A 26133-nucleotide genomic window follows, 5' to 3' on the forward strand; every position below is an offset into this window, starting at 1 on the left:
AGGATAGTGTTGAATCTATAAATTACTTTGGTCAGTATGGCCATTTTCACGATATTGATTCTTCCTAACCATGAGCATGGAATGTTTTTCCATCTGTTTATGTCCTTTCTTATTTCCTTGAGCAGTGGTTTGTAGTTCTCCTTGAAGGGGTCCTTTATATCCTTTGTTAGTTGTATTCCTAGGTATTGTATTCTCTTTGTAGCAATTGTGAATGGGAGTTCACTCTTGATTTGACTCTCTGTTTGTCTGTTATTGGTGTATAGGAATGCTTGTGATTTCTGCACATTGATTTTGTATCCTGAAACTTTGCTGAAGTTGCTTATCAGTTTAAAGAGATTTTGGGCTGAGACAATGGGGTCTTCTAAATATGCAATGATGTCGTCTGCAAATAAAGAGTTTGACTTCCTCCTTTCATAATTGAATATGAAAAGAGGAAGTCAAATTTTATTTCTTTTTCTTGCCTGTTTGCTCTGGCTAGGACTTCCAATACTATATTGAATAGGAGTGGTGAGAGAGGGCATCCTTGTGTAGTGCCGGATTTCAAAGGAAATGCTTCCAGTTTTTGCCCATTCAATGTGATATTGGCAGTGGGTTTGTCATAGATAGCTTTTATTATTTTGAGATACGTTCCATCAATATCTAGTTTATTGAAAGTTTTTAGCATAAAGGGCTGTTGAATTTTGTCAAAGGCTTTCTCTGCAGCTATTGAGATAAACATGTGGTTTTTATCTTTGGTTCTGTTTATGTGGTGGATTATGTTTATAGACTTGTGTATGTTGAACCAGCCTTGCCATCCCCAGGATGAAGCCTACTTGATCGTGATAGATAAGCTTTTTGATGTGCTGTTGCAATCAGTTTGCCAGTATTTTATTAAAGATTTTTGCGTCTATGTTCATCATGGAATTGGCCTGAAGTTTTCTTTTTTTGTTGAGTCTCTGCCAGGTTTTGGTATCAGGATGATGTTGGTCTCATAAAATGATTTGGGAAGGATTCCCTCTTCTTGTATTGTTTGGAATAGTTTTAGAAGGAGTGGTACCAGCTCCTCTTTGTACATCTGGTAGAATTCAACTGTGAACCCATCTGGGTCTGGGCTTTTTTTGGGTGGTAGGCTATTAATTGCTGCCTCAACTTCAGCCCTTGTTGTTGGTCTATTCAGGGTTTCAACTTCTTCCTATTTTAGGCTTGGGAGGGTGCAAGTGTCCAAGAATTTATCCATTTCTTCTAGGTTTACCAGTTATTTTTAGAGTTATTTGTAGTAATCTCTGATGGTAGTTTTTATTTCTGTGGAATCGGTGGTGATATCCCCTTTATTGTTTTTTACTGCATCTATTTGATTCTTCTCTCTTTTCTTTTTTATTAGTCTGGCTAGTGGTCTGTCTATTTTGTTGATTTTTTCAAAAAACCAGCTCCTGGATTTATTGATTTTTTGAAGGTTTTTGTGTCTCTATCTCCTTCAGTTCTGTTCTGATCTTATTATTTCTAGTATTCTGCTAGGTTTTCAGTTTTTTTGATCTTGCTCCTCTAGCTCTTTCAATTTTGATGATAGGGTGTTGATTTTAGATCTTTCCTCACTTCTCATGTGGGCATTTATTGCTATAAATTTCCCTCTAGACACTGCTTTAAATGTTTACCAGAGATTCTGGTATGTTGTGTCTTCATTTTCATTGGTTTTGAAGAACATCTTTGTTTCTGCCTTCATTTCATTGTTTATCCAGTCAACGTTCAAGAGCCAGTTGTTCAGTTTCCATGAAGTTGTGCAGTTCTGAGTTAGTTTCTTAATCCTGAGTTCTAATTTGATTGCCCTGTGGTCTGAGAGACTGTTTGTTATGATTTCCATTCTTTTGCATTTGCTGAGGACTGATTTACTTCCAATTATGTGGTCAATTTTAGAGTAGGTGTGATGTGGTGCTGAGAAGAATGTATATTCTGTGGATTTGGGGTGGAGAGTTCTGTAAATGTCTGTTAGGTCTGCTTGGTCCAGATCTGAGTTCAATCCTGGATATCCTTATGAATTTTCTGTCTCGTTGATCTGTCTAATATTGACAGTGGAGTGTTAAAGTCTCCAACTATTATTGTGTGGGAGTCTAAGTCTCTTCGTACGTCATTAAGAACTTGCTTTATGTATCTGGGTGCTCCTGTATTGGGTGCATATATGTTTAGGATAGCTAGCTCTTGTTGTTACGTTGATCCTTTTACCATTATGTAATGCCCTTCATTGTCTCTTTTTTTCTTTGTAGATTTAAAGTCCACTTTATAAGAGACTAGGATTGCAATTCCTGCTTTTTTTTTTTTTGCTCTCCATTTGCTTGGTAAATCTTCTTCCATCCTTTTATTTTGAGCCTGTGTGTGTCCTTGCATGTGAGATGGGTTTCCTGAATACAGCACATTGATGGGTCTTGACTTTTTAATCCAATTTGCTAGTCTGTGTCTTTTGATTGGTGCATTTAGCCCATTTACATTTAAGGTTAATATTGTTATGTGTGAATTTGATCCTTTGCTAGCTGGTTGTTTTGTCCATTAGTTGACGCAGTTTCTTCTTTGTGTCAATGGTCTTTACCATTTGGTACGTTTTTGGAGTGGCTGTACTGGTTGTTGCTTTCCATGTTTATTGCTTCTTTCAGGAGCTCTTGTAAGGCAGGCCTGGTGGTGATGAAATCTCTGAGTAATTGCTTGTTTGTAAAGGATTTTATTTCTCCTTTGCTTATGAAACTAAGTTTGGCTGGATATGAAGTCCTAGGTTGAAAGTTCTTTTCTTTAAGGATGTTGAATATTGGTCCCCACTCTCTTCTGGCTTGTAGGGTTTCTGCCGAGAGATCTGCTGTGAGTCTGATGGGCTTCCCTTTGTGGGTAAGCTGACCTTTCTCTCTGGCTGCCCTTAGCATTTTTTCCTTCATTTCAACCCTGGTGAATCTGACAATTATGTGCCTTGGGATTGCTCTTCTTGAAGAGTATCTTTGTGGTGTTCTCTGTATTTCCTGAATTTGAATTTTGGCCTGCCTTGCTAGGTTGGGGAAGTTCTCCTGGATAATATCCTGAAGAGTGTTTTCCAGCTTGGATTCATTCTCTCCATTACATTCAGGTACACTTATCAAAGGAAGATTAGGTCTTTTCATGTAATCCCATATTTCTTGGAGGCTTTGTTCATTTCTTTTCATTCTTTTTTCTCTTTTCTTGCCTCTCTTTTTATTTCAGAGTTTATCTTCAATCTCTGATATCCTTTCTTCTGCTTGGTTGATTCGGCTTTTAAAACTTGTGTGTACTTCGTGAAGTTCTCATGTTGTGTTTTTCAGCTCCATAACTTATATTCTTCTCTAAGTTGTTTATTCTTGTTATCATTTCATCTAAGCTTTTTTTTCAAGGTTCTTAGTTTCTTTGCATTGGGTTAGAACATGTTCTGTTAGCTCAGAGAAGTTTGTTATTACCCACCTTCTGAAACCTGTTTCTGTCAGTTCATCAGATTCATTCTCCATGCAGCTTTGTTCCTTTGCTTGTGAGGAGCTGTGATCCCTTGGAGAAGTGTTCTGGTTTTTGGTGTTTTCATCCTTTTTGCTCTGGTTTCTTCCCATCTTCGTGGATTTATCTACCTGTGGTCTTTGTAGTTGGTGAGTTTTGGATGGGGTCTCTGAGGGGACGTCCTTTTTGTTGATATTAAAGGTATTTCTTTCTGGTTTTTAGTTTTCCTTCTAACAGTCAGGCCCCTCTGCTGCAGGACTGCTGGAGGTCAACTCCAGACCCTGCTTGCCTGGGGATCACCTGCAAGGGCTGCAGAACAGTAAGAGTTGCTGCTGGTTTCTTCTGTTATCCCTGTCCCAGAAAGGTACCCACCAGATGTTAACCTGAACCTTTCTTTATGGGGTGCCTCTTTGGATATACAGGGGACAGGGAGCTACTTGAGGAGACAGTCTGTCCCTTATAGAAGCTTAAGTGCTGAGCTGGGAGTCCCATTGTTCTGTTCAGAGCTGCTGGGCAGGTACATTTAAGTCTGCTGCAGTGGAACTCATAACCACCTTTTTTCCCAGGTGCTCTCTCCTGGGAAGGTGGGGCTTTATTTATAAGTTCCTGTCATGCTGCTGCCTTTTTTCAGAGATGCCCTGCCCAGCAAGATGATAGAGTAGTCACAGTCTGCCAGCAGAGGTGTTGCTGAGCTTCCACAGGCTCTGCCCAGCTGCTGTTTAAACTTCCTTGTGGTTTTGTTTACAGAGGTACAGTTAGAACTGCCTTGATAATGGTGGTCTGCCTCAGTAATCGCAGACTGCCTTGGTAATCGCAGACTGCTTCAATAATGGTGGACTTCCCTGGTAATGGCGGACTGCCCCAGTAATGGTGAACTGCCTCGGTAATGGCAGATGCTCTAATCCCCACTGAGCTGGACTGTCCTGGGTCCAGATGTGCTTGCTGTGAAACTCTCAATCCAGAGCGTTTCAGGTTGCTGGTGGTTGTTGGGGTGGGACCCGCCGAGCCAGATCACCTGGCTGCCTGTTTCAGCCCCCTCTTTTTCAGTTGAATGGGCGGCTCTGTCTCCCAGGTGTTCCAGGTGCCAGTTGAAACAGCCGCCTAGATTTGTGTGAGTTTTTGTGTGGAAACCCACAGCACCGGCTGAAACAGCCGTGCTGGAAACTCGCAGCACTTTTTGGCCTGGGAATCTCCTGGTCTGTGTAGTAAAAACTCGTTTGGAAATGCATTGATCACTCACTTTCTGCGTTGTTCTCACTGGGAGCTGCACTCCAGAGCTGTTCCTATTCGGCCATCTTGGATCTCCCCCTACAGTAAATTTTTATGGATTTCTTTACTTGGTTATTTGGTAGCCCTGTTAAGGATATTTCATAATTACAGCTTTAGGATCCTTTAATATATCAGGTGAGTTGGGTTGATGATGTCCACATTTTAAAACGGGTACAAAAAAAATAGAAAGAATTAATAAGACCTAGTATTTGACAGCAAAACAGAGTGATTATAGTCACCTGTGCATTTTTTTGCATTAAAATTTGAAATGCAAAATTGTGCATATTTAAATAACTAAAAGAGTACAATTGGGTTGTTTGTAACACAAAAGATAAATGCTTGAGGGGATGGATACCTCATCTTCCATGATGTGATTCTTACATATTGCATGCCTGTGTCAAAGTATCTCATGTACCCCATAAATACATATATCTACTATGTACTACAAAAATTTTTTAAAATAGTAATGAAAATAAAATGTTGCCCTTACTGTCTTATATTTTGATTATGAAATTGAATATTTTTACTTGAAGCTATAACCTCCTGTGTAGTTCATATTGTCTTTGCATTCCTTGGTATGTGGGGAATTTGGAATGTCCCATATTTAATATTTTGACTTGCCACCAGGATTGCTCTGAACCCATATTCTTCTTTATTGCCAAGTTTCTTCTTAACTGAGGATTTGAAAATATAAACTTTAACCATTTTTTCTGGACACCACAGAACCCACAACATGTAACTGTGATCAGCTTACATAAAAACACAATGACTAATATGTGACTAATGACTGATGTAGTTGATATGAGAAAGACTAATCATATCAATGATTAATATAGTTCATATGAGAAAGAGGAATGGGGACCTCTTTATTCCACATATGCTTGTTATTCAACATTGCCAAATTTTAAAAAACCAATTGTAGCCTCCATGTGACTCAGTTGTAGCCACAGTCTCCCCTTCTCCATTAAACTGCCACACAGCTCTTTTTGCTTATGACCTGATAGAGCCATCCCTAGGAAAAGAACATGGTTTTCAGACAATTTACATCTCTAAGTCATTTAACTTACTTTGTTTTTAAATTTTTATTCCTTTTGAATTTTCTGGAGCTTTATGAAATTACTTACTACTTAATAAGCCTATCTTTGAAAAGCGTTAGTGCTGTATCAACAAGTAATCCTGAGGTGGGAATAGTCCCAAATTATGGGCCCATTCATCTTGAGATCTTTTCATTTGGTATTACCAGAAAGTAAAAGGCCCTTTTCTGACATTTTAGTGTGAATTTTCTAGTTAGATTTTTTTTTTACCTCCTTCGCCTATCTACAACTTTACTTCATTTGAAATTAACTAAAATTTTTTGGGTTTGATTATAAATTTATCTTGTTTCTTTAAATGTTCTTCTCCCAAAAATGACATTCTTATTTATTAGTGTGGAACAGTTATTAATCCTTTTCATTTTTGTGATTTTTATTATAAATTGTTGAACAACTTGGAACTTTTCTTACTCTGTTTTAAGAATTGCATGTGTAGAGTCTTTTCAGTAATCTTTTCAACTCTTTTGGACTGTGAAAAGATATTTTCTATTAAAATAAGAATGAGAAATTCCACATATTATGCATCTCCTTCTCAAAGATCAGTTTACAGTAGCATGTTAGGATTCAGAGAACTTGAATGCTGAGTAAAGAAACCCCATTGTTTTGCTTTGTCTAGTGTTTGCAAAATCATTTAGTCAGGATTGCTGTGTTTGCAAAATCCCAGTTAATGCCCTCCATTAGCGTGCAGCTACTGCGTGCAATAGTGTGCAGTTCTGAGAAACCCAGTTTCTCAGGTATTTTTATTCACTACAGGATATGGTGATCACGTTTGCCAGAGGAACGTATAATAATTAAATATCCTAAATAAATATCATTTTTTTAAATTTTCTAGAAGGCTTTAGGGAGAAAAGAGATTTTGAAGTAGAGTAGACCATTTAACAAGAAATCTGGGGCCTAATCTGTTCTGCAGTTTAGCTAACAACTTCAAAAAGAAAAGGAATAAAGAGTGGCAATTGAGAACATATAGAATGTAAAAACAGATATGGTCTGCTAAGAAATGTGTTTTTAAAATGTATACGTCTTAGAAAAATCAAAACGGAATTTATTATGCAAATCAACTGAAGTATGAAAATATCATTTATTTCACTTACACAATAATACAGGTCACCCCACCCCTTGCCCTAGCACCATTTTTTGATGTACTGTTTTTTTCTATTAGATGGATTAAAGAATGAGATATATGATATATTTGTAAAAAAAATCATTACAGAGGCCTATAAATCCAGACCTCTGGTCTATATTTTATGAGAACTTTTGAAACAATACAGAGCAGAATTTTGGAATGAGGCAAAGATTTTTTAAAAGGTAATGAAGACTTTTATTTTTAAAAACACTTACACATTCCAGACGTTTACATTTGGCCAAACTTCTAGTTTAAAAACTGAAGATAGCCACTAAAATGTCATCGTAATAAATCTGTTTAGGTCATTTTGGAAGACTTAATGCTCTTCCAAATTCTCATTAACCTAGTCTCCGAGGACAAGAGCACAACCAGAATGCGTTAGTTACTGAACTTCTCTCCCAATCTCTTTTTATAGATAGATTCATTTAGGCCTATAATTATTTCAAATTCTATAATATTATCGATATAAAAAGGGGGAACAATTGGGTATATCTGAAAAATGCATTTCAGGAGGGAAAGCCAATTAGCTGATTTAGAAAACTGACTATATTTTGACTTATGTATTGTCTAAATAATGTTTTATGTTATTGTTTGATTACTTTGTAATACCTCCCCCTAAAGTAAACTAACAGAACAGTCGCAACATTTTTATATTATGAAATCCAAATATTGTGTACTTTCTGATAGAAAAGGCGTGTAATCAAAGCCTCACAAGAATATTTATGAAATTCATAATTAGTATTCCTTAATGTTACTTGCATACAATTTATTATATATGTGTTGTATATGTATTAAATACTTGCATGTACAGTTTATTATAGATAAAAACACAAATGACAGAGGAACATTTAGAATATAAATGAATTAGTAACTGAAAGGTAATCAGACTGGAACTGTTTATTAGCACTGAGTATTTCAGTTGGGATCATATTACCTTTACCCACATGCTATAGTAACACCTACCTAAATATACACAGATATCTAACGAAAGGACCAGTAAATATTCCTGGGTCATTGTTTACTCAACCATGGTTTCTTATACCACCAAGCTTACTCACAGCTTTTATGATAAATAACAAAATCCCACTTGGCAAACAATAACTAATAATTGGTGAATCTTTATTATGTACCAGAGTTTGTTCCAAGGGCTTGTATGAATTTAACCTCTCAAAAGTATGAGCCAGATGCAATGACTTACACCTGTAACCCCAGCACTTTGGGAGGCTGAGGCTGGCAGATTGCTTGAACTCAGGAGTTCAAGACCAGCCTGGAAAATATGGTGAAACCTAGTCTCTACCAAAGATACAAAAAAAAAAAAAAAAATTAACTGAGCATGCTGGTGTGCATCTGTTGTCCCAGACACTTATGGCACTAAAGCTGGAAGATCACTTGAGCCCAGGAGGTGGATACTGCAGTGAGCTGAGATCGCACCACTGTACTCCAGCCTGGGTGACAAAAAAGCTTTATCTCCAGTGATAGAAGCCAGTCACTGACTTTCTGGGGCCAGTGCTGGACTGGGGATTGACTGAGATGGGCCACAAGATACTTTTTGGGGTCATTGTGAATATTGTATATCACACCTTTGTAAAGGTGAGACATAAGATACATTTATTGGCTGGGCACGGTGGCTCATGCCTGTAATCCCAGCACTTTGGGAGGCTGAAGCGGGTGGATCACAAGGTCAGGAGTTTGAGACCAGCCTGACCAACATGGTGAAACCCCGTCTCTACTAAAAATACAAAAATTAGCCAGGCGTGATGGTGTGCATAGTAGCTGTAATCCCAGCTACTCAGGAGGCTGAGGCAGGAGAATCACTTGAACCCGGGAAGCAGAGGTTGCAGTGAGCCAAGACTGTGCCATTGCATTCCATCCAGCCTGGACAACAGAGCGAGACTCTCTCCCCACAACCCAAAAAAAGATACATTTATCAGAACTTACCTAATTGTACACTTAATAGGGGTACTTTTATTGTATGTAAGTAATACATCATTTAAATTAATTTAAAAGAAAGCAAGACACAGTAAAAATTTTACCCTGAAATAAAACTACAATAGTACCTTACTGTTTATCTAGGCAACTTTATAGATTTTATTATCAATATTTAGATTTTTCCAGGCGTTTTATTTATTTTCTCCTTTCATACGAACATACCACCTTTTTTCGGTTTTATTATTCAGTTTAAACCCTAAGGGAGTATGAAAAGAAGAACACTTGCTAACTTAGGCTGTTTGAGTGAGGAGAATGTTGGACCTATTGGCTTACAATAATTGGTTATCAAGTATCATATATGTGTGTTCTTGTTATGCTACTATTTTTCCATGGATTATCAGTAGCTATCACATATACAGAATATATATGTTTATATATAAAAACAAAAAATATAGATTGATTCAGTATTTCTTTGAACCTTCTTAGTCTATTAGTTTCAGAAGTGATAATGGAATTCCAAGGCATTTGCCAACATGAACCATAATTATCTTTTTCAGAAGTTACCTGTGTTTCTTGCACATCTCTGGAAAAAACAGTTGGACCAAAATGCTCTTATCTGGAAAATTCAAAATTTATATGCCTCATTAAGAGACATAATTTTATTTACACATTTTTCATCAGAGAAGCTAAAACTGTTCTCCTCTGACTGGACTACACTGAGAGAAAAATTATCAGATTTTTACTTCCTCACTTTCACTCATCAGGTTAGTGACAGGGTCAGACTTTTTCAAAACCTGAATATTTTGCATAGTAACAAGTGGCCTGGGGTTGTTCATTTGATCTCTGTTGAGTATACTTTTTCCACTTCTTTTTATTGATTTAGAATTGCACAAGGAGTTCTTAGAAGGGCAGTGGAAAGACTTGAGATTTTAACCCAAAAGGCTCAATTTGTTTGTAATAATCTGCTGAATTATTTTGGGCTCTTTTCAGTAAGTATTGTTTTAGGCACAGAAATTTCTTGTGTTTGTTTATGTTTCTCAGTCATACCAGAATAAAAGTATTAGTTTAAAATGATAAATTATTGAGCTTCAACACATCCCTATGTTAGTAAACTCAGTAAACTACCAAAATTACCCTTTCTAAAAGATAAACTACCTACAGTATAGCTTTGTTAATCAGATTATGGAAATTTGTCAATGTGGCAGAGATGAAGTTGCATTCTTGAAAATGTAGGCTAAAATATAAGTATACTTGTTAATTCAAAAAAGTTTCAGTCATCTATAAATGGTTTAATATGAAAAGAAGTCAAAACAATTAGTAGAACTACATAGATGGCATCATGTTTTGTCCCTAAAAAGTTAAGAATTAAACAGAGACTCTGCTAATAGAATTCTAATTTTAGTAGTATGTTGGATTAAATTAAATAATTATTGCACTATTTTAAAGGTGGGCAGAGATTCGCATGCAGGTAATTGTACCCATACGGGTGCCAATGGAAACAATTCTCAAACAGTTTGGGCTTAAATAGCTTCAATACCACTGGACGTATGATGGCTTAGTTCATGACATCCTCAGTTTATGAGAGGAAAAGAGCTTATTTATAAACAAGGAACATAATATTTTGGCATTTTTATTAGTATTAGACAATAAGACTGCCATAAGAAACACTATTAATTTGGAATTATAAATAGACCTAACTCAGGACATGTTATTGGTAGGTGAGTGCTAATTATGGAAGATAGTGTTCAAACTTTGACTTTAGTCCAGATGATTGTGCCAGAGAAGCTAGATTTGTACTTTACGTTGGATTTGCGCTTTCAGCTATTTCTTAATGTAGTGTTCTGATTATTCTTAAATAGTATGCATGAATTTCCATTACTCTGTGGCCTAAGAATGGATATTGGCTTTCAAAGTTTTTATTTTAAGTAGTTATACATGCAAAGTCCTTTTATAAATTTTTACTCTGATTTTGAGATTTCACTATGAAATAGTTTGATTTTTTTTTTTTTAAGCACAGACCTGAATGAATGTAAACTTTTTCTAAGTGGTACTCTGGAACTCTGTACAATGATAACTGCTAATGGTCATAATACTTTTGCAATGCCTCTTTGAAGATTATGTATAGAACCTACAAGCAATTATTTTAAGTATTGTAATAGTGACATTTCAGGAAAAATATTTGAGATGGATATTGACTTGTGAGAATAATCAGAATGAGAATATTGATCCAATTAGTATGCATGTTCAATTATAGTTCACAAAATATTTTTTCAAATCTGTTATTGCCCTGTAAAGAAAAAGGATAGAAAATTACCTACAGGATACAACTATAAAGCAATGAAACTGATTTTAAATTCACCTTGAAAGTAGTTGAGCAGTTGCAGCATCATTTTCTAAACATATAGCCTAAAAGTGTGCACAGAAAGATAAATAACATTCATATTCATTTGAATACAGGCATACCTCAAAGATATTTGGTTCAAAGCTTTGGTTCCAGACAACCACAATAAAGCAAATATTACAATAAAGCAAATCACATGAATTTTTTGGTTTTTCAGTAAATATAAAAGTTATGTTTAAGGTCAGGCCTGGTGACTCATGCCTGTAATCCCAGCACTTTAGGAGGCCAAGGTGGGTGGATAGTTTGAGCCAAGGAATTTGAGATCAGCCTGGGCAATGTAGTGAGGCCCTGTCTCTACAAAACATTAAAAGAAAATTTAGCCAGGCATAGTGACACACTCCTGTGGTCTCAGCCACTAAAGAGGCTGAGGTGGAAAGATTACTTGACCCTGGAGGTTGAGACTGCAGTGAATTTTGATCTTGCCACTGCCCTCCATCCAGCCTGGATGCTAGAGTGAGATCCTGTCTCCAAAAAAAAAAAAAAACCTCAATTGTGTTTATACTATACTGTAGCATATTAAGTGTGCAATAGCATTATGTTTAAAAAATTTGTATACTTTAATTAAGAAATACTTGATTGCTATTGAATGTGAATAATCATCTGAGCCTTCAGAGTCATAATTGCTGGTAGAGGGTCTTGCCTTGATATTGATAGCTGCTGACTGATTAGAATGGTGGTTACTGAAGGTTGAGTGAGTGTGGTAATTTCTGAAAATAAGACAGCAATTGAGTTTGCAACGTCGATTGACTCTTCCTTTCATGAAAGATTTCTTTGTAGCATACAATGCTGTTTGACAGCATTATATCCATAGTAGAACTTCTTTCAATACTGGAGCCAATCCTTTCAAACATGTTGTTGCTTTATCAACTAAGCTTATGTAATATTCCACATCTAAATATTCTAAATTGTTGTTTCAACAGTATTCATAGCATCTTCACCAGAAGTAAATTCCATCTCAAAAAAACACTTTCTTTGCTCATCCATAAGAAACAGTTCCTCAGCCCTTCAAGCTTTATCATGATTGCAACAATTCAGCCCCATCTTCAGGCTCCAGTTCTAATTCTAGTTCTGCTTGTTATTTCCATCACATCTGCAGTGACTTCCTCTGCTAAAGACTTGAACCCCTCAAAGTCATCAATGAGGATTGGAATCAGCTTCTTCCAAACACCCATTAATGTTGATGTTTTGACCTCCTTCTATGAATCACAAATGTTCTTAGTGACATCTAGAATGGTAAATCCTTTCCAGAAGATTTTCAATTTACTTTGCCAAAATTCATAAGAGGAATTATTGTCTAGGGCAGCAATAGCTTTAGGAAGTGTATTTTCTATGTAATAAAACTTGAAAGTTGAAATTACCTCTCTATCCATGGCTGCAGAATAGACGTTGTTTTAGCGGGCATGAAAACATTGTTCTTGTACATCTCCATCAGAGCTCTTCAGCTGACTAGGTGCATTGTCAATGAGCAGCAATATTTTTAAAGGAATCTTATTTTTTTGAGCAGTAGGTCTCAGGAGTGGACTTAAGATATTCAGTAAACCATACTGTAAACAGATTTGTTGTCATCCAGGCTTTTTTGTTTCATTTATAGGGCACAGGCAGAGTCTAGCATATTCTTAAGGGAATTGTGTTTTTCAAAATGGTAAATGAGCATTGGCTTCAGATAATATCACCAGTTGCCTTAGACCTTAACAAGGGTGTCAGCCTGTTTTTTGAAGCTTTGAAGCCAGGCATTGACTTCTTCTCTGTAGCTATGAAAGCACTAGATGCTATCTTCTTTCTACAGAAGGCCATTTTGTCTCCATTTTAAGTCTGTTGTTTAATGTAACCATCTTCATTCATGTCCTTAAGTAGATCTTCTGAATAACTTGCTGCAGCTTCTACATCACTACTTTCTGTTTCACCTTGCTTGTTATATTATAGAGACAGTTTTTGTCCTTAAACTTCATGGATCAGACTCTGCTAGCATCAGACTTTTCTTCTGCAGTTTCCTCAACTTTCTCAGCCTTTATAGAATTGAAGAGAGTTAGGTCCTTGCTGTGAATTAGGTTTTGGCTCAAGGAAAAGTTGTGACTGGTTTGATCTATCCAGATCACTCAAACTTTCTCCATATCAGCAAAAAATACTTTACTTTCTTATCATTTATGTGTTCACTAGTGTAGCGCTTCAAGTTTACTTCAAGAACTTTTCCTTTGCATTCATAACTTGTCTAACTTCCTGGTACAACAGGTCTAACTTTTGTCCTGTCTCAGCTTTCAACATTCCTTTCTCACTAAACTTAACCATTTCAAGCTTTTGAAGAGATGTGTGACTCTTCTTTCACTTGAACACTTAACGGCTATTGTGGGGCTGTTAATTGGCCTAATTTCAATGGTGGTGTGTCTCAGAGGATAGGGAGGTCCTAGGAGAAGGAGAGAGTCATGGGATTGGTAAGTCAGTGGAGCAGTGAGAACATACAGAGCATTTATTAAGTATGCCATCTTATATGTAATTATAATGATAACATCAAAGATCACTGATCACATATTTAATAATATAATATAATATATAACACATAATAACCATAACACATATAATAATAAAGCCAAAGTTTGAAATATTGTGAGCATTACCAAAATGTGATAAAGAGATGCAAAGTGAACACATTCTGTTGGAAAAAATGGTCCCAATAAACTTGCTTGTCAAGGATTGCCACCATTCTTCAATTAGTAAAAAAATTACAGTATCTGAAAAATGCAGTAAAGCAAAGCATAATAAAATGAGATGTGCCTGTATATAAATTCTGATAAATTTATCTAAAAATATTCTGTATTCTTATAGTATGAAATAAGAAGATATCTACTACATTACAAAAAAAGTCAACTCTACCACAAGTGGCTATTGGACTTTGTCCCTCTGGCTTTTCTCTTAGGTGACAATACTCACTAGCATATCTTTTTCTGGAACCTTGGGTGTTATTTAACCCTACTAGTCATCAGTTATTGCTAAATGGTCTCTGAAGACCTTTCTAGATCTAAAATTTTATGACTGTAATATTCTTCAGTAAAATAATATACAATTCTCTTTTCTGCTGAATATGTGAGCCCTAGTGTTTTGTAGAAGTTGCTGGCTTTTAGAAAGAAATAGTTTGATTCAGACTAAATGGAGAAAAAGACACAGATTTGGTGATTCAAACTACAGAAGTAAATGACATGATTGAGGTTAGAGATGAGGTATTTACTGAAACATGCATTTGAGGAGACCTTTAATTCTCTATTGCTCTATTGTAAGTTTGCAGATGGAGTTTATAAAAGCATTTTCTAAATTTCTGCATCCCTTATATGAAGGCATTTTGGGCATAAGGAATGGTACAAACTAGAAATAGAAGACACGAATGCAATGATATGTTGAAGCACAGATAAGTCCTTTACAGCCAAAGCTTCTCTGAGGGTTTGAGCCTGTATCCGTGCTGCCTTCAGCTCAGAGGCCATGATGTTCCCTCTTTCGCATACTCATCTTCCCATGCTTCACCTTTGCAGTTCATCAGATGGCTTGGGCACATAATTAGAAAATCTTGCTTCACATTATTGTTAAACTTGATTGCCTATTAAAATGTAAAAATAACATGTAATTTGTCTCTTTCCATATATGCCTTCACATACTTCATGGATTTTTTTTTTCTGTTTTTCTTTTTCTTTTCTTTTTTTTTTGAGATGGAGTCTCCCTCTGTCGCCCAAGCTGGAGTGCAATGGCCCAATCTCGGCTCACTGCAAACCCCGCCTCCTGGGTTCAAGTGATTCTCCTGCCTCAGCCTCCTGAGTAGCTGGGATTACAGGTGCCTGCCACCACACCCAGCTAATTTTTATATTTTTAGTAGAGCAAAGTTTCACCAGGTTGGCTAGGCTGGTCTTGAACTCCTGACCTCAGGTCATCCACCCGCCTTGGCCTCCCAAAGTGTTGGGATTACAGGTGTGAGCCACTGCGCCCAGCCTGTGCTTTTTCATACTTCATTTTTGTGCTTCATCTTCCCTAAACCAGACTCCTAACATTCTTCTTCTCAGATCTTTCCACTGTTTACTTGGAAACCCACACTTTAACAGCAGGCTCCCTTACCCCCTCGCTTCCTCACTGGATGTTCCCTTTACCTCCACGCTTTACTGAGAAATGGCTCTCTGAACACAGGAACAGGCAAAGATTTCATGACAAAGATGCCAAAAGCAATCACAACAAAAGCAAAAATGTAGAAATGGGATCTAATTAAACTAAAGAGTGTTTCCACAGCAAATAATAAATAATAGTAATCAACAGAGTAAACAAAGAACCTAGAGAATGGGAGAAAATATTTGCGAACTATGCATTTGATAAAGGTCTGATATCCAAAATCTTAAGGAACTTAAATCTACAAGAAAAAAACAATGCCATTAAAAAGTAGGCAAAAGACATGAACAGACAGTTTTCAAAAGAATACATACATACGTCCAATAACCATATGAAAAAAAAGCTCAATATCACTGATCATTAGAGAAATGCAAATCAAACCGTAATGAGATACCGTGTCACACAGTCAGAATGGCTGTTATTAAAAAGTCAAAAAGTAACAGATGCTGGCAAGGGTGCAAAGCAAAGGAAATGCTTATACACAGCTGGTGGGAGTGTAAATTAGTTCAACCATTGTGGAAGCAGGGTGGAGATTCCTCAAAGAACTAAAAACAGAACTACCATTCGACCCAGCAATCCTGTTAGTGGGTATACACCCAAAAGAATATAAATCATTTTACCACAAAGATACATATGCACATTTTTATTTGTTTATTGCAGCACTGTTCACAATAGCAAAGATATGGAATCAACCTAAATGTCCATCAATGATGCACTGGATAAAGAAAGTGTGGCACATGTACCATGGAATACTATGTAGCCATTAAAAAGAATGGGATTACATTCTTTGCAGGAACATGGATGGAGCTGGAGGCCATTATCCCTAGCAAACTAATGCAGGAACAGAAAACAGTACTAGTACCGTATGTTCTCACTAACAAGTGGAAGCTAAAATGAGAACACGTGTACACACAGAGGGGCACAACAGACACTGGGACCTAGTGTCCATGTGTTCTCATCTTCACCCCAGAGGGTGGAGGATCAGAGGAGGAAGAGAAGCAGAAAAAGTAACTATTGGGTGCTCACATAGCATCTGGGTGATGAAATAATCTGTACAACAAACCCCCATGACGTGAGTTTACCTCTATAACGAACTTGCATGTGTACCCCGAACCTAAAATAAAAGTTTAAAAACAACAAAATAATAAAATTAAAATCACAAGGGGAAAGATTTCATAATTTTGGAGATGAGGATTTTTAAAACGCTTTTTAGTAAAATATACTAAATAGCAAATTTAGTTATAAATGAAGCTTCAAAACTTGTTGAATTTTAAGGAACCTAGAATCTCTTAGGTTTGCTTTTTGTTTGTTTTTGAAAAGCAGACAACACCTAAATGAAATTATTCTATTTTGCTTGTGATTCCTTTTTTTGTTCTTGCTTTAAAAGTTGTGTGATTTTTGATACTATAGATTCTTTTGCAGAAATAATACTGAATAAAAAATGGTTGGAAATATTATTTTAATTATCCCTTATTCTAAAAGAAAAAAGATTCATAGTATAACATTTCAAGTCCTTGGTATCATTTTGGAAACAGAATTGTTTCTTTGAAAGATAGCAACAGAGATATAATTTAGAAGTCGTTTGTGTAAAACATGATTGTCAAATTCTTAAAAATAAGAGAAGTTTAAGGGGATGAGAGTCTAGGGGAAAAGAATGCATGATTATGGCTGAATCTTTATCATTTCTACTGTCACAGATAATAATTAAGAAGTCACAGTAAAATGTAATAAAATGAATGGTAAGAGAAATCAAAGGACTGTCTAAATGTTACAAAATAATACAGAAGTAAAGTAGTAGGAAAAAAGCCATATTGCAATGAAAGAAGTGAACACATCTGTCTTCTTCATTTTTACCTACAAGGAAGAATTGAATGTGAATGGTTCTTGGCCAGAGAGAAGTTGAGTCAACTTCACATTACTTATTCTAGCATTCAAGACCATTCATAATCGGAAATTCAACAACCAGTACTGATCTTCTAAAGTCCTTCTAACTAATGTTTGTCAGTGTCCCCAGTACAAACTTTGAGACCTCTATTCTATGATTGATTCTTCACTCCACTCTTCTCCTTATTTGAATTCTATCAAGGGCCCATCTTAAGTCTCACCTAATTCATGTCTCCCCTCAGTCCTTTAGTGATCAATGTGCCACTGCTTTGGCTTTTAATCTGAACCTCTTTTAAGTTATTTGCTTGTATCCTTTTGTCTTCCCAATGAGACTGTTTCCCAGTGAGCATTTTCAGGGCAAGATCCCTGTTTCTATTTGCTGCTTAATTCATTGAGCACTCTCAAGCTTCAATACATTATCAAAAATGAATAATTTGGAATAAGTTATCCCTAAAGTACTCATCAGAGCTAAAGTGCACTGGATCTTGAATTTTCCATGGTTCTACATATGTAATAAATCCTATAAAAACATTTTACTATATCTCATAGGAAAAATTAAAGCATGCTTGGTTAACCTGGTTACAGTGAATTCTTGATAGTTTATAATCAAAGAAAGAGTCATGTTTTTCCTAGTATCTGTTCATACATTTCCTATAATAAAAGGACCTGGTATCTTGAATGCATACAAATGTTGTTTTTCTGTTAATATTTTTATTATAAAATTATAACACCTTTATTTTATCAGTGCAATCTTTTCAGATGTAAATATGCTTTTCATTTCATTGATTTGATAACTCTGTTGGTGCTCTGTGGTAGCCAGTATATATAGCAGTGAAAGCCAACCACGGGCCCTGTGGTTCAGTCCAGACCTTACCACGTATTAGCAGTATGAACTCAACCATGGCTCTTAGTTTTACTGAGTTCATTTCTTTATTTGTTAAATGGATAATAATGCTACCTTCTTCACTGGGTTGCTGACAGAATTGAGATAATCCCTGTAAAGTATGAAGCATAGTGCCTGACACATGGAAGTGCTAGGTATAGTGATTAGTCACTGAAATAAGGTATTTGTAAGATTTAACAATGCCATAAGAGCAAAGTCTCTGCAGTTTTTAAATGTTAATTTTATGGGTGCTATTTCTGTTAACTTTCAAAACCGTTTGCACCTACTATTTTATGTGATATTTTGATCATAAAATAGTAGGTTCTTTTCATAGTTATGTAGAATTGAATTGGCTAACTTCTCAGTGTTCTACTACTTGTAATTTTATAGTGACAAAGTGGGTTCAAATTGGAACTAACTATCGCTTACATGGCTTTCTTTTATTATATGATGCAAGATGCTTGTATCACAAAATGAATTCAGAATGCTTCTGTCTAAATCTTCAGGAGTCAAATCAGAGTTAACTATCAGGTAGAGAAAAGTCATAAAACTAAAACTGATACGTAGTTTCCAAAGGATACTTGTAAAATAAATTTTTGTAAATGATAAGGTATCCTATACACACCATTTTATTACCTATGCCTATTCCCAGATTTCACTTAAGAAACATTATAAATTTATAGCCTGACCACATTGTGCCCTAAACATTAAAGGCAAACTATATTGTAGGGATTTCATTTTAACCACAGAGAAATTGTAACAAGCGCAAAACCGCAGAACCAAGTAAGTAGTAGATCCGGGAATAGAATTGAGAAGGCTCTGATTCCTCCTCACATACTGAGACCACAGAGTTCTGCTCCTTCTGAACATAATGACAGCTCATCCAATGCTGCTAGACCACCAGTATATGATATGACAAACCATATGCCAGCAGTCTCCAAAGGCTCACAGACTTTACTTTTTAAAGGCCTACTTTGAAACCAGAGAAGTAGGAGGAACCATTACAAGCACCTCGTGATTATTGACTGATACTTGTGTTTGGGGTACTTAGTTGCTATGACAAAGTTTGCTTCTCTGCTAGGTTATAAAAAAGTAGTAATTTGTAACCATAGAAATGGTTTTACTAGTTTTTAGTAACATTTTTGTAATTACCAATACAGCTAGCTAAAGAGTTTCCTTGGAGAATGAATGGCATCTTACATAAAAGAAGTAGAAAAATTTTACATTTCCTTTAAGAATTGACCCCATTATCCCATTTTACTTTTAAATTTTTGCTTTTTGTCTTTAGTGATTTACAGAGCACTGAAATGGTTGTTTTAAATATTTTGTCTTGCAATATTGTTGCTGTTTGGAGAATGAATTTGCCAACCTCTTCACTCTGTCATGCTAGAATTAGACTTATTTTTATTACTATTTTGGATAAAATTTGATTGGATAAAAATTGCTTGTATTTCCATACATTTTACCATTTTATTATAGATAGACCTTTTAAACTGGGATTATTTTCATTCTTTCTGAAATATATGTTTTAGAAGTTTCTTTAGCAAAAGTCTTTTGATTTTTATTGATCTAAAGATGTCTTCATTTTAACCTTACTGTTGAATAGCTTTGTCTAGGATAGCAGTTATTTTCCCCTAGCCCCTTGAGGGTTCTATAGCCTCTAGGCTTCACAACCACTTTGTGAAGTAAGTACTGTTATTATTCTCATCTCATAGATCAGGAAACAGGCACACAGGTATACTACATCCATTCTGCTCAGTAATGATAGTCTGATAGTAATGATTAGTCCTACTAAACTATCAAGAAAAAAATACCTCTCTGCTTTAATTCCTATAGCTTTATAGTAACTTTAATATTTAGTTCTGTTAATCATCTGTATTACCTGCCTGTGGCTTCTATTGTTACTATTAAATAATTTTTTAAAATCTGGTGGCTATAGAGTACTTATGTGTCAGTCATTGTATTGAACACTTACTTTTATGACTTCATTTAATCCTGCCAACAACCTTATGGTAATAGGCTGTTACTATTCTCATTTTTCTGATAGGAAATCAGAGGCACAGAACAGTTAAGGACACATAGTATGTAAGGATGACAAGATTCATCCCGGGAGCTCTGACTCCAGAGCCTATACTTGTAAACCAGTATGACAGCCAAGTAAATACTTAAAAAGAAGGATAAAAGATGATTAATAGTACTAAATATTAAAGTTACTATAACGCTATAGGAATTAAAGCAGAGAGGTATTTTTTTCTTGATAGATTATTAAAACTACTCATTACTGTTAGACTGTCATTACTGAACAGTACCAATGTGGTATACCTGTGTGCCTGTTTCCTCATCTATGAGGTGAGAATAATAATAGTACTTACTTCATAGAGTGGTTGTGAAGAGTGTGTGTGTGCGCGCGTGTGTGTGTGTAATATAAATTGAAAACATATTTATTGTCATCAACAGTAGTAGAATAAAATAGAAAAGCACAGAAACAGACCCTACTATATGTATCAGAATATAGTATCTAATTACACGTGATTAGGAGAAGGATGGACTACCACCTATGTACTGGCATAGGTGGGTGATTATATAGAAAACAGAAATTTTGATATAGCTTGTTTTTTTAATCTATGGCCTAACAGTAAAAGTATACTTGATTTAGAGGTTAACTATTTTCTAAATCTATGATATAATTTGAGGAAATTTTTGATTAATAGTTAAATAAATATATGTAGAGGAGACTGTTGTAAGTATTTCATCAAAGGAGAAACCATAAATAAACGGATTGAAAAATCTGACCACATAAAAATTTAAAATTTATTTGGTGAAAACAATTAGGAACACTGTCTAAATAACTAATGGTACAGTGTACTAGATTAGAAAACCATTTGCAACATATATAACAGAAGGTACTATTCTTATGAAATAATAAAGAAAACAACTATAACAATAGAAAAATGAACAAACATAGAATCTTCCAGAAAGAATTAAAAATGACTAATAGACATAGAAAAGGGTGCTAGGCTACAATAGTAATAATAAAAACTAAAAATAAAAAGTTAATACCAGTTTTCACCTGTTATAGTAATTTAAAAAGATAGTCTATCAATGATAAATATATAATTATAGATAAATTAACTTAATGGAAGGGAAATAACAGACTTACAGAGTTTGTTTTTATTGTATCAAAAGAAAAAGAGAGAAAACTCATCTGCCTTGTGGTATTAGGGGGTGGTGGTTTGATACTGTCCTTGAATTATAATGTTGACAAGAAGTGATAAATGAGTGCAGTGTTTAACATTCTCTTTTCTTGAGGTTTGACATTCAGGGGAAGAAAGATAAGTAGCTATAGGTTTGATTTTGCCATGGCCGAGGGAGGTGGTTTTAAACTCAGGTAGTCCTGAAAATGCTTGAGGACAGGAAAGGACCAGTGGAAGAGGAGAAATTGAAGCTGTCAGTATAAAGAGGTGCAGTTGATTCAGTAAGGTCCGTAGAGAGATTAGAAACAAGGAAGCAGAATCGTTCTCACAAGTTGAGGAAGAACATAGAAATAAAAGTACAAAATATTTTAATGTAGGGGAAAAGTGAGAAGGTTAATATTGTTCTCTCTAGCATTGATCTTAATGAGATAGTGACTGGTAAGAGACTTGGGAGACCAGGAGAATAAAAGAAGGTTCGTAAAAGCTGCTGCTATGGTCTGATCATTACTATTACATGTTAAGTTTTATATGTTGGAATGTAGTCCCCATTGTGAAAATATTAAGAGATGTGGCCTTTGGGGAAGTGATTAAGCCATAAGGACTCATCCTTCATGAATCTTTTATCAGTGCCCTTATAAAAAAGGCTGAAGAAAGCATGTTTATTTACTCCTTCTGCCATGCAAAGATGTAACTAAAAGCCACTATCTATGGGAAAAGGGTCCTTACCAGACACAGAATCTGCTAACACCTTAATCTTGGACTTTCAGCCTTCAGAGCTGTGGAACAATAGATTTTTATTGCTTATAAATTACCCAGTCGAAGATGTTTTCTGATAGCAACTGCTCTGGGTATTGTGTTGTGGACCAGTAACAGATGAAAACAAATATTTCAGGACTTTATTGAGATCCTGGCTGAGATTCAATAGCATTGATTTATGTGCTATCTTAACAGAAAAAGAGCTTCATAGTGATAGAGAACAAGGGGACAAGGAAGTCTAAGGAGACAGCCAGTACACTGTTGAAATAACTGTCTTTGGTATCCAGATATGAAGCTAGACGAGAGGAATGGAAGGGCCACAAGAAGATCTGACCGTATCTTTCACTATACCCTTACATATACTACCACTTTATAGCCAAATAGGGCTTTTAAACTATTTTATTTATTTTTATTTTTATTTTTATTTTTTTAAAGATGGGGTTTCACCATGATGGCCAGGCCAGTCTTGAACTCCTGACCTCAGGTGATCCACCCATCTCGGCCTCCCAAAGTACTAGGATTATAGGCGTGAGCCACCACGCCCGGCTAAACTATTTTTTAAACAGTTTTTTCTTTTTCTTCTTTTACCTGAGTTATTTTGCTTCTGTTTTTCCTCAGCTTATAAACCCCCCATCTGTACTTTTGGAATTATAACTATTCGTTAAAACTTAGTTCATTTGTTGCTTTGTCTTTGATCACAGCCAGAAGTGATATCTGTCCTCTGAACACCTATTATTCCTTATTTATACCATCTTTATATTACTTCTCATTTACTTCAAGAAGAGTTTTGTTTCTACTAAAAGTTAAATTCCTTAAGGAAAGGGAACATATTTTGGTCATTTTATGTTATTTCACAGTGCCAACACGATGCCTTTTCCATAGTAAGCATGTAGTAAATATTTGCTGAACAGATACTATATTGCATATTTATACTAAGCAGCGAGATAGAACCTTTAAAAGGAAATAATGTTTTCCTATTTCTATGGGCTAATTTTAAAAGTTTATTTTTTTATTTTTTTAAGTTTATTTTCAAATAGTATTTTATTAGCTCTTTTAATATGAATGTTTTTGTCCCATAGGTATGGCATGAATTGCCTTATTCAGTTTGAAGATTTTGCCAATGTGAATGCATTTCGTCTCCTGAACAAGTATCGAAACCACTATTGCACATTCAATGATGATATTCAAGGTAATGAAATTTTCACTGCTTATGGATCAATAACATATCTGAAATTAGTTCATAATTTTATAAGGATTCAAATTAAACCAATTATACTGAGTATCTTTTCAAATCCAGGAATTATGCTTGTTGATGTCACATATTATTTCTCATCTAGTTGCATATATTTGAGGAAAGTACTCTCTGACTCTAGAATATACCATATTATCCATTAGCTAGAAAATGAGCTCCAAGAAATCTGACAAAATCCCTGGTGATTATGCCTAAACAAAGAATGAAATGTATGAGACCATATTATTCATTGTTTAAAAATAAAAGTGTATATACTTCTGTCTTCAGCCTCATCTCAGTCAGCCAATTTGTGCTTTACCCCAGTAGGAGCCACCTTTATATGGTGTGCTGCATTTTACTATTTGATTGTAGATGCTTGGCTACCTGCCTTTGTCTAAGCTGCTGAATTTTTTCCTCTTTAAGCTCTACTTTTTTAATCCTCTACAGATCCATGCAGAGCCCACCCCCTATACACATGTCTTACTATGAGAATCTTAGGGATCCTGTTTCATTATTGGAAGGTAGGGGGAAAGCACAGGTAGATACCCTGAGGAGAAAGACCATAAAGAGTTTTTGTAACTTGAAATAAGATTCAAAATGCTTCCATTTCACTAATTTTAATGAATGTTTTCCAGTGTTTATCTTACTTGATTCTCAGCAGCATTCCACATTGTTGGCTCACCTTGTTTGTTAAAATACTCTGTGCTGTTGGCTTCCATGTCACAGCATTCTGCTGATTTCTTCTTACCTCTTTGGCTGTTGGCCTTTTCTTTTTCTTCTGCAAGTTCATCCTTTCCTGTCTAGCTATTAAATGACAAAACATTTCATTTTTAAGTGACCCACTCAATGCCAGGTCATTTTCTTTTTGTTCTGCTTTATGTTGTTAGGTATCTACTCCAAGTCCACAGGTTCAGTTAGCAGATTTATATTGCCAATCCAGACTTCTTTGTGTTCCAGGTCTATATACCCATCTCTTTATTTAAAATCTCCTCTTAGGCACCTGTAATCCCAGCACTTTGGGAGGTCAAGGCAGATAGATCGCTTGAGCCTAGGAGTTCAAGACCATTCTGGGCAACATGGCAAAACTGTCTTTACAAAAAAGTACAAAAATTAGCCCAGCATGGTGGTGTGCACCGGTAGTCCCAGCTACTCAGGAGGCTGAGGTGGGAAGGATCGGATCTCTTGAGCCCAGGAGCTTGAAGCTGCAGTAAGCCATGCTCATGCCACTGCACTCCAGCCTGTGTGACAGAGCAAGGCCCTGTCTCGAACGACAGCAACAGCAGCAGCAACAACAACAAAACTCCTGTTGGATATCTCAAAGTTACCTCATACTTAACCTGCTCCCAAATCAAACTCTTATTTCCCCACCATACCTGACCTTCTTCCAGTGTTCTTTTCAGTGAATTCTGATAGCTCCCTCTTCAGCTTTCCCACCAAATACAGTCTATCACTAAATCTTTCCCATTTCTTATCATAAAAATCTGCACTTTCCACAGATTTCTCCTCATCACCCTAGTGTAAATTACTATCATCTAAGAAATCTATCCACATTTACTCTTGCTTCCCCTTCTTATATGTTTTCTGCATAGTATCTCTACAGTTTGTCAGATACAGATCTAAGTAAGTGCTGAGGCTTTTGTGGTGAACAGATAGTTTTCTTTTGGTTATAGAAATCCGATCATATTATTTCTTCCTCGAAATAATTTAATGGATTTTCATTGTACTTAGGATAAAAATGAAAATCCTGAATGTGGCCCAAAATGCATGGTCTGACCCCTGTTTTTCTCTTCAGCCATTCTAGCCACACATCCTTTCTCAGGTCCTGAAATGAACCAGGTTTCTGCCTATTAAGGGTCTATCCAAATGTTGATCTCTCGTCCTAGAATACCCTTTCTTCTGCTCTTCAAATCTCATCTCAAATATGACATTACTCAGTAAACCCTTCTGAATTTCTGTATCTGGGTCAATTCCACCTCATAGGCTGCCATAGCACTAATTATTTTTCTTTTTTGCTTATCATAGTAGCATTGTTACATATTTATGCAATTTTTTTTGAGACAGAGTCTTGCTCTGTTACCCAGGCTGGAGTACAGTGGGACAATCTTGGCTCACTGCAACCTCTGCTCCCAGGTTCCAGTGATTCTCCTGCCTCAGCCTCCTGAGTAGTTGGGATTACAGGCACGTGCCTCTATGCCTGGCTACTTTTTGTATTTTTACTATAGACCAGTTTTTGCCACATTGGCCAGGCTGGTCTTGAACTCCTGACCTCAAGTGATCTGCCTGCCTCAGCCTCCCAAAGTGCTGGGATTAAAGGCATGAGCCACCACACCTGAAGTACTTATGCAATTTAAAAAAATTAATATCTCCATCCCAACTAAATTGTAAGCTCTATGAAGGCAGGGAACATGACTATTTTGCTCATCATTGTATCATTAACTTGTCACTAATACAGCCCTAGGCCCATAGAAAGTACTTAATATTAGTGGAACGAATCAACATAATATGTCTAAAGCAGGCAAACTACAGCCTGTGAGCCAAATCTAGCTGACTGCCTGTTTTTGTAAAGTTTATTGCAACATAGCCATGCCCATGTGTTTATGTAGTTTACAGTGGCTTTCATATCATAATAGCAGAGTTAAGTCTGGGATAGACACTGTATGGCACAGCCCTAAAATATTTACTATCTTGCCCTCTATGAAAAGAATTTGCCAACCTTTGGTCTAAGGGATTAAACTTGAAGGAGTTGGTGAAAGTTGAACTAAGGAGTTGGTAGGTTGGTTTG

At 36.0% G+C, this 26133-nt stretch overlaps 1 protein-coding gene across 3 annotated transcripts in view; it reads left to right on the forward strand.

The window, feature by feature from the left end:
- ME1 (malic enzyme 1) overlaps window positions 1-26133 on the forward strand; it is a 216514-nt gene that overhangs the window by 147501 nt on the left and 42880 nt on the right. For all 3 annotated transcript variants that reach the window (XM_064360881.1, XM_064360883.1, XM_064360882.1), the window contains one exon: window positions 23200-23309. In XM_064360881.1, the coding sequence (XP_064216951.1) occupies window positions 23200-23309 (110 nt within the window). The remainder of the gene's footprint in view (window positions 1-23199; window positions 23310-26133) is intronic.

The sequence above is a fragment of the Aotus nancymaae genome, unplaced genomic scaffold (genome assembly GCF_030222135.1).
Source record: "Aotus nancymaae isolate 86718 unplaced genomic scaffold, 86718_ANA_hifiasm-v0.15.2.pri h1tg000040l, whole genome shotgun sequence".
Taxonomy (NCBI): domain Eukaryota; kingdom Metazoa; phylum Chordata; class Mammalia; order Primates; family Aotidae; genus Aotus; species Aotus nancymaae.